This window comes from Pipra filicauda, unplaced genomic scaffold (genome assembly GCF_003945595.2).
Source record: "Pipra filicauda isolate LSUMZ 115617 unplaced genomic scaffold, ASM394559v2 scaffold674_size163209_pilon, whole genome shotgun sequence".
Classification (NCBI taxonomy): domain Eukaryota; kingdom Metazoa; phylum Chordata; class Aves; order Passeriformes; family Pipridae; genus Pipra; species Pipra filicauda.
In genome coordinates, this window is record NW_024104836.1 from 55346 (window position 1) to 68086 (window position 12741).

Genomic DNA, 12741 nt, shown 5'->3' on the forward strand with positions numbered 1-12741 from the left:
GTGCTGGTGGCTCTTCTTGCCCCGCTGATTCTTCAGAGAGGTGAATTCGTGCTCGCAAGCGACGCCCCTCTGATCTGCACTAAGTTAACCCTGCAGACTTAATTTTTTTGCTGCTTAATGGAATTTTGGCCTTTCCTTTGCCTTCCCAGGAATGGTGGACCCACCTGTGGCTGAATGAGGGCTTTGCCTCGTGGATTGAGTACCTGTGTGTGGATCACTGCTTCCCAGAGTACGACATCTGGACCCAGTTTGTCTCTGCCGACTACACACGGGCCCAGGAGCTCGATGCCTTAGACAACAGCCACCCCATTGAAGTGAGTCCTGCTTCCCCTCCTGCCTGTCTCCCTGGTTTTTATTAGCCCCAGGGCAAGATTGCTTCCTGCTCATTAAAAAGGGAACTTTGTAGTCATTCCTGCCACAGAGGGAAAGCTGGAGTTGTGGTTACACCGAGGGGATTTCCCTCTGCTTCCCTCTGCTTCCCTCTGCTTCCCTCTGCTTCCCTCTGCTTCCCTCTGCTTCCCTCTGCTTCCCTCTGCTTCCCTCTGCTTCCCTCTGCTTCCCTCGCCCCTCTGCTCCCCTCTGCTCCCCTCTGCTCCCCTCTGCTCCCCTCTGCTCCCCTCTGCTCCCCTCTGCTCCCCTCTGCTCCCCTCTGCTTCCCTCTGCTTCCCTCTGCTTCCCTCTGCTTCCCTCTGCTTCCCTCTGCTTCCCTCTGCTTCCCTCTGCTTCCCTCTGCTTCCCTCTGCTTCCCTCTGCTTCCCTCTGCTTCCCTCTGCTTCCCTCTGCTTCCCTCTGCTTCCCTCTGCTTCTCTCTGCTTCCCTCTGCTTCCCTCTGCTATTTTCCTCTGCTTCCCTCTGCTATTTTCCTCTGCTTCCCTCTGCTTCCCTCTGCTTCCCTCTGCTGCACAGAGAAAACTCCCTTGTAATTCCCAGAGATCGAGTGTTCTGATGGCCCAAGAAGTGTTTGATGGAATAAATGTTGGGAAATGACCTTGCTTGGTGCAGCAGGTCACTGTAGAGTGATTTACTCCCTGTGTTGTGTTCACTGTCCCTGGGTTGAACAATTTCCACTGCTTTTATCACTTTGGGACAAGTGTTGAACCAAAAGACTGAAGGAAGAACCCCAAGTCTAATAGATTTAACACCAAACCCTAACTTAAAGAGTGTTTATCTTCTAAACCCAGCCACACCTGAGTAAGTTTAATTAGCTGGGTGCAGAGATCCCCTGAGACAACCCCGTGCTGGGTGTGCACGTGCCTTCTCTGGGAGAAAAGTCACCTCCCAAACTCTACAACAGGCAAAATCCAGCGTTTTGGCAGCTGAAATCCCTCTCATGGGAGGTCTCTCCTGTCTCCCCCAGGTCAGTGTGGGCCATCCCTCCGAGGTGGATGAAATATTTGATGCCATTTCCTACAGCAAGGGAGCCTCCGTGATCCGGATGCTGCACGACTACATCGGGGATGAGGTGAAGGGATTGGGCTGCAAAAGCCACCTGGGGCTTTTCAGATCTTTTTTTTTTTGCAGTTAAAAACCAATGATTTTTTAACAAAAAAAAAAAAAATTGAATCTGTGCATTCCATGTTTTGAAAAATTCTCCCAGTTTATCCGGGCTCTGTTGGGATTAACCCGGGAGAAATGGGATAATGGGGAATACAGCAGGAATTGCAGCACTGATTGTAATTGTCCCTGGCTGATTCCTGGGTGTAAGTGTGGCACGGAGGGAGGGGCCCTGACATATCCCACTGTGTGTTCCCAGGATTTCCGGAAAGGCATGAATTTGTACCTGACCAAGTTCCAGCAGAAAAACGCTGCCACAGGTAACTGGGGTCACTTGGGGGGAAAAAATTGGGATTTCTGGAGTCCAGCCCTTCAGTGCTGAAGGGATGAATCCTTAAACAGCCTGTTTTCCACCTGAGACAGCTGAAATCCCAGGAAACAACTGGCTTGTTTCCACTTTCGTGCCCCTGCCCAGCCAGGACTGAGCACCCTTAGGGATTTTCTGCCCGGGGAACGAGTGGCTGAGGTGATGTGAAAGGGCTGATTTACCCTTTGCCACATTTGCACAGTCATGGAATTTAGAAGCAGAGCCTTTGCTTTGCCAAGTGAGCCTTTTGCAAGCTCCCTTTTGCAGTTATTGATCGTGTGTGTGATTAAACAGGTCAAAGTCTCGTCCAACGTTCCCCCAGCACGTTCTTTGCTTAAACCTTTTTGTGGATCAGGCAGAAATGTGCACGTGGAACATCAAGCTCTGGCAGCCCGTGGTGTTTGCTCAGCAATTTTGACATAATATGTAAAAAAACTAAAGGGAAAGATGGCACTATTTGAATATTTAATGTTATTTTTAAGGTATTTTTTCACGATGTGTGAAATTGCTTTATTTTTTAGTAGTAAAGAAGCTGTTCTTCCCCTCTCCCCCATGAGTGGTTTAAACTATTTCCTTTTTCTTACCTCTCCTCTGTTACAATTCAATAAAAACACAACCCAAAGCATAAAGACAAACTGGAGTAAGAGCCCACCCTCCCCTATCATGTCCTTATAAATATATCTGGACACACTCAGACTCTGGGAGTGCTGAGCCAGACTTTTCTCCTGCAGAGGATCTCTGGGAAAGCCTGGAAAAAGCCAGTGGCAAACCCATTGCTGCTGTGATGAACACGTGGACCAAACAAATGGGATTCCCACTCATTTACGTGGAAGCTGAGCAGGTAAATCCAACCTTTGGGGTCACCTCGGAGCTGCAGCTCTGCCCTGGGCTGTGCTTTAGGGTCAGCTTTAGGGCATCCACTGATCCAGGGCAGGGCTTGCTCTGTGTGCTGACAGCTCTGGTTCTGAGGGGAGGGAGGCACAGCTCCCTGCAGGAATCTGCTGCAAATCCCTGTGGAGTTATCCCAGGCTCTCCCTGCATCCCTGGAGTTTGCTGACGTTGGAGTTTGCTCTGTGTGTGTGAAACGTGTGCTGGGGGAGGGAGGCTCTGGCTTAGCTCCCCCTGCTTCTCATTCCACCTCAATTATGCTTATTCCACAAGATTGCAGGGGGAGGGAGGATCACTGGGAGCAAACTCAGCTGGGAATCAGGGCATGTGTGTTCTGACAGGAGCAGGGATTTGTGCTTTGGGGTGACCCCTCAGGTGGATCCTTCTGGAGGAGGAGGAGACAAGTTACCCCGTTAAGCAGAGGGCACACACAGTGATAACAGCAGCTGACATCAGGGGCTCTAAAAATTCCTTTCTCTCTTTTTCTTCCCTTTTTGTCTTCAGCAAGAAGATGACAGAGTGTTGAAGTTAGTGCAGAAGAAGTTCTGTGCCAGTGGACCATATACTGGTAAGATGAGCAGGAACAGGGTAACCCTTGCTGCTCATGCACTGGCAGCAATTTTGGGAGGTGGAACAGCCCCAGGGCAGAGCAGGGCAGTGCCCTGAGTAATTCCCACCCTGGATCCGGGTGGGAAAACGTGAGGAATTCGAAGGCTGAAGCTCTCACACGTGTGGTTCCCGTGTCCTTGCGTGGAGAGCAGGATTCCTCTGCACTCCCTGGCTCCCTGTTCCTTCAGGAATGTCCAGTTTGGGGCCAGTGCTGCATCTGAGGAGCTCTGGAAGCAGCTGGTTTGGAGTGGGGGCTGCAATAAAAACCACCTCTGATTCCACCACAGATCCCACCCCTCTTCCATGCTTATATAAATTAAAATGCTTGCCTTCAAAGGTGATTTAAACATTCTTGGCTTTTAACTCTAAAACTGTCACTCCCCTTCAGTTTTCAGTTTTGTGCCTCTGTTCCATTTAATTTGAAGCAGCCAGTGCAGACCCTGTTTGAACACCTTGTTACTCAGTGCTGTGCTTTTCCTCAGACCTTCCTTTCCCCCCTTTTCTCCTTCCAGGGGAGGATTTCCCCATGTGGATGGTGCCCATAAGTATTTGCACAAGTGATGACCCCACCTGTGCCAAAATGCAGATCCTGATGGACAAACCAGAGCTCACTGTGGTTTTGAAAGACACCAAACCAGAGCAGTGGGTGAAGGTGAGTCCTCAGGGGGGAGAACACGGTTTGGAGCCACTGGAATGTTCCCTTGCCTTTCATTTTCCTCTTTTTTAAAATCTATTCCTTCCTCTTGGAATCTTGTGTTTCTTCTGTGCTGCTGTTGGATTTTGGCTCCTCTCTGGACACTTCCTTAGTGGAGCCCTTTTCCCTTCCAAAACTACTCCAGACGATGTAAACTGGGACTTTTGAGGAATCCAATTAGAGGCAGCTTTGGAGTGGAAGATGGGGTGGCTTTTTTAGTCTCCCGGGGCAACCAGAGTTTAGTTCAAGTCCATCCTCAGCAAAAATAATCCTGTTTATCTTTCATTAGTGGGAAGGATTTCTGGTGGCCACTGCCAGACAAATGTGCATGTGTGGAAAAAAAAGCCACTGCTGAGCTCTGCTGCAGCCAAAGGGAATCTGAGAACTGGGAGAGGGTTTAAAAACTGGGAAAGGGTTTAAAAACTGGGAGAGGGTTTAAAAACTGGGAGAGGGTTTAAAAACTGGGAGAGGGTTTAAAAACTGGGAGAGGGTTTAAAAACTGGGAGAGGGTTTAAAAACTGGGAGAGGGTTTAAAAACTGGGAGAGGGTTTAAAAATTAAGAGGGAATTTAAAACTGGGAGAGGGTTTAAAAATTAAGAGGGAATTTAAAACTGGGAGAGGGTTTAAAAACTGGGAGGGAATTTGAAAACTGGGAGGGAATTTGAGAGGGTTTAAAAACTGGGAGGGAATTTGAAAACTGGGAGGGAATTTGAAAACTGGGAGGGAATTTGAAAACTGGGAGGGAATTTGAAAACTGGGAGGGAATTTGAAAACTGGGAGAGGGTTTAAAAACTGAGAGAATTTAAAAACTGAAAGAGTTTAAAAACTGAGAGAGAATTTAAAACCAGAAAGGCAGCAGTGGTTGGGCCCCTTGTTGGAGGAGCTGCTGGGGGAGCTCCCTTTCCTTTCCTCTCCTCTCCTTTTCTCCTTGGAAATCTTGGTTTTTTTCCCCCTCACTTCTCATGCTTTTCTCTTTTTATTTAAATTACAACCATTCCCTCCCCTGACCTGCCAAGCCTGGGGATGTTTCCACTGGTCCAAACCATTAAAAAAAAAACCCCAAAAAGCATCATTTGCCTTGTTCCCTGCTGGTAACCTGGGGCTGTTTGGTCCTTGCAGCTGAACCTGGGCACGGTGGGGTTCTACCGCACCCAGTACAGCCCGGCCATGCTGGAGGCTCTGCTCCCGGCCATCAGGGACCTCTCCCTGCCCCCCGTGGACAGGCTGGGCCTGCAGAACGATCTCTTCTCGCTGGTAAGGCTGCGAAAAGCTCCAGAAATTGGGGTTAAAGGCAGTTCTTACGGGCAAAATGCCCTTGGGGTGGCTGCGTGGGATTGGTTTTTATTTATTGTTAGTATCGTTATTTATTATCAATTATTTATTATCCATATTATTTATTATCCATATTATTTATTATCCATATTATTTATTATCCATATTATTTATTTATCCATATTATTTATTTATCCATATTATTTGTTATTCGTATTATTTATTATTCGTATTATTTATTATCCATATTATTTGTTATCCATATTATTTGTTATCCATATTATTTGTTATCCATATTATTTGTTATCCATAATATTTAGTATCCATAATATTTATTATCAATACTATTTAGTATCCATAATATTTAGTATCCATAATAGTTAGTATCCATAATAGTTAGTATCCATAATAGTTAGTATCCATAATATTTAGTATCCATAATATTTAGTATCAATACTATTTATTATCCATTTATTTATTATCCATTTATTTATTATCCATTTATTTATTATCCATTTATTTAGTATCCATAATATTTAGTATCCATAATATTTATTATCTGGAATATTTAGTATCAATATTATTTACTCAAATTATTTATGATCAATATTGTTCATTATCCATATTATTTATTATCGATAATATTTATTATCAATATTATTTATTATTCATATTCTTTATAATTGATATTATTTATTATCCATATTATTTAATTATCCATATTATTTAATTATCCATATTATTTAATTATCCATATTATTTAATTATCCATATTTATTATCCATAATAGTTATTATCAATATTATTTATTATTTATATTCTTTATAATTGATATTGTTTATTATCCATATTATTTATTTTCCATATTATTTATGATCAATATTGTTTATTTATTAGGAATATTATTTATGATCAGTATTGTTGGTTTATTAGAAATATTATTTGTGATCAATATTGTTTATTTGTTAGAAGTATTGTTTATCGTCAATATTATTTATTAGAAATATTATTTATTATCAATATTGTTTATTTATTAGAAATATTACTCTTTATGACAAATCTTTTATCATCAATCGTATCAGATATTATAGATATTATTTATTATAAACATTGTTCTTTATTAGAAACATTGCTATTTATTTCTTAGAAATGTCACTGTTGATTTTTCCAGTACCATAAATTACTGGGCTGGGCCCAAATTAACAAAAATCTGAAGGAGCTGATCCCAAATTAACAAAAATGTGAATTATCTGGTTGGCTATACCAGTAGGTGTTATTTTTCTGTGCTTGGAGCTGTTGATCTCCTGATTAATCAATTAATCCCAATTTTTCATCTCCTGCTGCTGTAACCCAATTAATCCAAATTTCCCTGGCAGTGCTGTGCTCTCACCAATTCATGGGAAGCAAAAACGACCTTTTCATGCTCCCAATTTAACAAAAAAAAGCAAAGATTAAATCTCTAAATCTCACCAGTGTTTGGTTAAAATCACATTTGGGCGGGTGTAAGATAATAAATAAATAAAATCATAATAAATAAATAAAATCATAATAAATAAATAAAATAATAATAAATAAAATAATAAAATCATAATAAATAAATAAAATAATAATAAATAAAATAATAAAATAATAATAAATAAATAAATTACTAATAAATAAAATAATAATAAAATAATAATATAAATAAAATAATAATAAAATAAATAAAACAATAATAAATAAAATAATAAAATAATAAATAAATAAAATAATAATAAATAAAATAATAATAAAATAAATAAAGTAATAATAAATAAATAAAATAATAATAAAATAATAAAATAATAATAAATAAATAAAATAATAATAAAATAATAAAATAATAATAAATAAATACAATAATAATAAAATAAATAAAATAATAATAAATAAATACAATAATAATAAAATAAATAAAATAAATAAAATAATAATAAAATAATAAAATATAATAAACAAATAAAATAATAATAAAATAATAATAAAATAAATAAAATAATAATAAAATAAATAAAATAATAAATAAGCAACAGGCAATAAGTAAATATCCAAGGAGCTCTTCAATGCCTTAATTCTGCCTGAAAATAAGATTATTCCGTGTTTTTCCTCCCTGCCAGGCCCGAGCTGGGATCATCAGCACCGTGGAGGTTCTCAAAGTGATGGAAGCTTTTGTGAACGAGCCCAACTACACGGTGTGGAGCGACCTGAGCTGCAACCTGGGCATCCTGTCCACGCTCCTGTCCCACACCGACTTCCACGAGGACATCCAGGCCTTCGTCAGGGACGTCTTCTCCCCCATCGGGGACAGGCTGGGCTGGGACCCCCGGCCTGGGGAGGGTGAGCAGCTCCTGCTGCAGCCGGGGGGCTGGGGAGCTCGGGGGGGGGCAAGATTGGGGGGCTGAGGAGCTCGGGGGGGAGGCAAGATTGGGGGGCTGGGGAGCTCGGGGGGGAGGCAAGATTGGGGGGCTGGGGAGCTCGGGGGGAGGCAAGATTGGGGGGGCTGGGGAGCTCGGGGGGAGGGCAAGATTGGGGGGAAAGGCTGGGAAATTGGTGTCGATAAGTCAGAATTATGGGGGGGAAATTCTGGGAAATCCGGTGGTGCTTTGGGAAATTTGGTGTGTCAAGAATTCAAAATTATGGGGGAAATCTCTGGGAAATCCGGTGGTGGGTTTGGGAAATTTTGGTGTTGATAATTCAAAATTTTTGGGGGGAATCTCTTTGGAAATCTTGGGTGTCAATAATTCAAATTTTAGGGGAAACCTCTATGAAATCCAGTGGTGGTTTGGGAAATTTTGTGTGTCAAGAATTCAAAATTATGGGGGAAAACCTCTGTGAAATCCGGTGGTGGTTTGGGAGATTTTGTGTGTCAAGAATTCAAAATTATGGGGGAAATCTCTGTGAAATCCAGTGGTGGTTTGGGAGATTTTGTGTGTCAAGAATTCAAAATTATGGGGGAAATCTCTGTGAAATCCGGTGGTGGGTTTGGAAAATTTGTGTCGATAATTCAAAATTTTTGGGGGGAATCTCTTTGGAAATCTTGGGTGTCAATAATTCAAAATTATGGGGGAAATCCAGTGGTTGCTTTGGAACTTTTGTGTCAACAATTCAAAATTATGGGGAAATGCAGTGGTGGCTTTGGAAAACTCTTGTGTCAGTAATTCCAGATTTTAGGGGGAAAACCTCTGTGAAATCCAGTGGTGGGTTTGGAAAATTTGTGTCAAAAATTCAAAATTTTGAAGGAAATCTCTTTGGAAATCTTGGGTGTCAAGAATTCAAAATTATGGGGGAAACCTCTTTGGAAATCTTAGGTGTCAATAATTCAAAATTTTGGGGGAAACCTCTTTGGAAATCTTGGGTGTCAAGAATTCAAAATTATGGGGGAAAATTCTGTGAAATCCAGTGGTGGATTTGGAACTTTTGTGTCAATAATTCAAAATTATGGGGGAAATCTCTGTGAAATCCAGTGGTGGGTTTGGAAAATTTGTGTCGAAAATTCAAAATTTTGAAGGAAATCTCTTTGGAACTTTTGTGTCAGTAATTCAAAATTTTGGGGCGAATCTCTTTGGAAATCTTATGTGTCAATAATTCAAAATTATGGGGGAAACCTCTGTGAAATCCAGTGGTGGCTTTGGAAATTTCGTGTCAATAATTCAAATTTGTGGGGAGAAACCTCTGTGAAATCCAGTGGTGGTTTTGGAAAACTCTAAATGAGCCATCAAGAATTTGGGAAAGGGGAGAGAAGGGAGGAAAAGGAAGCATTCAAGGGGTATTTTTATACTTAAAACCAGACACAAAACCCCCAAAAGAACCTTCTGTTATGCACAAGTTAAAAGGGGTAAAACCCTTCTGTACCTGGTAAAAATTCTCTGCTTAACTTTCCATCTGCTGGAGTGCAGGAAAATCCTTGGATTACAAGGATTACATGGAAAACCATGTTATATGTGCATGTTTACCTGTCCTGGTCAGTCCTGGTGTAGGTAAAATGGTTCAAATTACTGACACAACTCAGGTTTTAGACTCACAGGTTGTGTTTGGGCTGGAACTTTCCTCTCCTTTTTGTGAAAAAAAAATCAATGTATTCCCCACCGAAAATCAACGTATTCCTCCCAGCAGGAAGGAGAGGCCTGAGCTCCATTGTGTGTCCCAGTAATTACATTTTTTTTCCCCTCTTCCTCACTCTTAGGTCACCTAGATGCCCTTCTGAGGGGTCTGGTCTTGGGAAAACTGGGAAAAGCTGGGCACAAGGCAACGTTAGAAGAGGCCCGACGCCGGTTTAAGGACCACGTGGAAGGAAAACACATCCTGTCAGCTGACCTGAGGAGTCCTGTAGGTTACTGCACACCCTGGGGCCCCAAAACGCTGTCCCCACTCCCAAAAATGGGGAATTTCGAGGAAAACCAGTGTTGAGGGGTGGTTTGGGTGGAGGGGGTGGGAGCTTGGCTCAGTCCAAAGCTTGTGATCCCGAAGGAAATGGTCCTGGGGAGGCTGAAATATCCCTGGATCTGCCATCCTGGGGCTTTGCTGTGGCTGGAATTGCCAAAATGATGCTGAGATTGAGGGGGGAAAAGTGAAGGAGGTGAAGCATCTCTGCAATGCAGCCTGAGAACACCCACGGGGTCAGTGCTGGGCCTGTTCCCTGGGCTGAGTTCTGACCCCAGTGTGCACAAACTGTCCCACTCCTGGCAGTTCCAAAGGCACTCCTTGGGGTTTTTTGCCCTGTCCTAGGTCTATGTGACGGTGCTGAAGCACGGGGACAGCTCCACTTTGGACACCATGCTGAAGGTGGGTTCCCACTCAAACCCAGACTCAACATCCCACCCCAAAAGCTCCTCTGGGCTGTGTTTTATCCCCCCCCAGGCTCGGGCCCTGCTCCCTGCCTGGTGTCAAATTGCCACCTAGTGGAGTGTCCCAGCTCTCCTTTTGGGATCCTTCCTCCCTGCTGGAGGAACACTTGACCTTCTCAACTACTTGACCTTTATATAAACAGCGATGCAAATGAGTTTATTACCGATTTAATTTGTGCTCCTGGACACGGGGTGAGTCTGTGGTGGGGGAATAACTGCAGGGTGAGTCACCAGCCAGGTCAATTTGTCACATATTGGGCTGGAAGATTAATTAGCAGCTCTGCCATACCCAGGGAGTCCATTAGGTGAGGAGTCAGCCTTTTTTATTTTGTGTTTTAACACTCTTCTCTTTGGCCCTGAAGCTCCACAAGCAGGCAGACATGCAGGAGGAGAAGAACAGAATTGAACGTGTTCTTGGAGCCATCTCTCAGCCAGAACTGATTCAAAAAGTTCTCACCTTTGCACTTTCAGTAAGTTCTTGGGAAAGCTGCTGGATAGTAGGATAATCACAATAATTATAATAATAATCCTAATATTAGGATATTTATTCAGGGTACTGTATAACCCCTACCTTGTGGGAGTGGCAAGTGTGTTCAGAGCACTTGGGGGTACAGCACTGCGAGGATAAAATGTGTTAAAACAGGAGAAATTATCTTCATTATGAAGTCTTTGAATTGCATCTTAAAATTCTTCTTAGGGAATTTTTTTTTTTTTAATTGACAGATTAAACCTTTGAGTCATACCTTAAAATTTTTGGGGTAAAAAAAAAAAAAAAAAAAAGCTTTTATTGCCAGCTCGAGGTGTAGAAATGCACAAGGCCAATCCAGCAGGGAACAGCACGAAGCCAGCGTGCTGGGTTTGATGGAGCAGCGTGGAATATTCCTTATTTTTTTCCCCTCCCCAGGAAGAGGTACGTCCCCAGGACACGGTGTCGGTGATCGGAGGAGTTGCTGGAGGCAGCAAGCAGGGCAGGAAAGCTGCTTGGAAATTTGTAAGGGACAACTGGGAGGAACTTTATAACCGATACCAAGGGGGATTCTTAATATCCAGACTAATAAAGGTAGGGCTGAGGAAGGGCCAGACCCAAACTGTCCTGTGGGAAGTGCTGGAGGCTCTCCCTTGGCTCACGCTGGTTTTTTTTTTTTCCCTTCAGCTCACAGTGGATGGATTTGCAAATGACAAAATGGCTGCAGAAGTGAAGGTAAGAGCCATTAATTAAAGAAGTGGTTAATTAATCTGTGACAGGCCTCGTGTGCCTGTCACTGAGGGGAGAGCCAGGAGTTTCCACGTGGATTCTGGTGCTGGGCTGAGGCTTTGCTCAGTTCTGCCCCTGAGCTGCACTGCTTTGGGTTGGATCCAATATCACTGGAACTCCTTCAGTTGGCATTTTCCAAGCAGTGTGCAATTCCAGTGATTTCTCTTTCCTTCTTCTGAGCTTTGATAAAACCCAGCACAGATTGGCAGCAGTTCTGAGCCTCCCCGAGTTCCACCCCGAGCTGGGGCTCGTCCTCCCCAGACTGACAGGGCACGTTTGGGGCTCCCTGGGGTGACAGCCAGGGGGAATTCCTGGCAGGAATTGGCTCAGTTCCACCCTCTGCTCCAAGTTTTCTGTGCTGTGTACAAGGGCAAGGCTTTGGCCCGGGCAGAGCAGTGTCTTTGCAGAGTCTGTCTTGGGTTGGGGGCTCAAGGTGTTGTGATTTTGTTACACCCCCTTGTCTCGGTGGAGTTCTGAGAAGGGGTGTGGGCTTGATGATTTATTCTTTTACAAGAATGACTTCTTGGAGGAAGAAACCTAAAAATGTGGCCCTTAATTATGGCTTTCCTGGTAGGAAAATCCTCAGGAGGAATTCTTATTCCAAAGATCAGCTGAGCCATGAGCTCACTCTGCCCCTTTTACCATCTAGTGATTTTAGGAAAGATTTAATAGCTCAAGTGATTTTACAGAGAAATCCTGCACTATGGTTAGTATTTTTATTTCTTAAAAAACACTTTGCAAAACATCTACCAGAAAAATCAGCCCTAACTAAATCCCAGCTCCTTTCCCAGAGAGCTCCCTGAGCCAGCACAGCGAGCTCTGAGCGGAGCAGTTCACGGGGCTGAGCCTCCGTGTCACCTTGTGGCTACACTAGTGCCAAATCCCGGGAAAAGCTGCTTGGATGGAGGCAGGGACGGCTCCTGGCTGTGCCAGCTCCTTCTCCTTCAGCCCATTGGAAAATGCAAAGTCACAGCAGCCTCTGGGAAAGCTCCTCCAGGCTCAGCTGCTGGCGGGGGATCGATGGTGTTGGTGCTGGAGGAGGAAATGTGAGACTATCCAGCAAAACTGCCTGGGCCTTTGGAGGTCGTTGCACAGCTTGGAAAGGGGCCTGGGAGGAACGCTGGGAAACCTGATCCCGGGACAAGTGCTTGAGCACAGTGGCCTCAGGCTTCCCCCACGTCTCCTTCGGGTGTCCCGAAATACCCGCTGGACCTGCTGCCTGGGGGGCTGGATTCGGCTCCTCAGGGCCACGTGCTGTCCCTGCAGCAAGGACAGGACAGGGCAGGAGGGGGCTGGCTCG

The 12741-nt window shown here is 43.6% G+C and overlaps 1 protein-coding gene across 4 annotated transcripts in view; it reads left to right on the forward strand.

Annotated features, from left to right (window-relative positions):
- Window positions 1–12741, forward strand: part of NPEPPS (aminopeptidase puromycin sensitive) — a 41103-nt gene that overhangs the window by 24878 nt on the left and 3484 nt on the right. For all 4 annotated transcript variants that reach the window (XM_027719653.2, XM_027719655.2, XM_027719654.2 and 1 more), the window contains exons 10-22: window positions 150–314; window positions 1358–1462; window positions 1754–1814; window positions 2593–2702; window positions 3254–3317; window positions 3871–4010; window positions 5172–5306; window positions 7460–7679; window positions 9526–9668; window positions 10068–10124; window positions 10549–10656; window positions 11091–11246; window positions 11340–11387. In XM_027719653.2, the coding sequence (XP_027575454.1) occupies window positions 150–314; window positions 1358–1462; window positions 1754–1814; window positions 2593–2702; window positions 3254–3317; window positions 3871–4010; window positions 5172–5306; window positions 7460–7679; window positions 9526–9668; window positions 10068–10124; window positions 10549–10656; window positions 11091–11246; window positions 11340–11387 (1512 nt within the window). The remainder of the gene's footprint in view (window positions 1–149; window positions 315–1357; window positions 1463–1753; window positions 1815–2592; window positions 2703–3253; window positions 3318–3870; window positions 4011–5171; window positions 5307–7459; window positions 7680–9525; window positions 9669–10067; window positions 10125–10548; window positions 10657–11090; window positions 11247–11339; window positions 11388–12741) is intronic.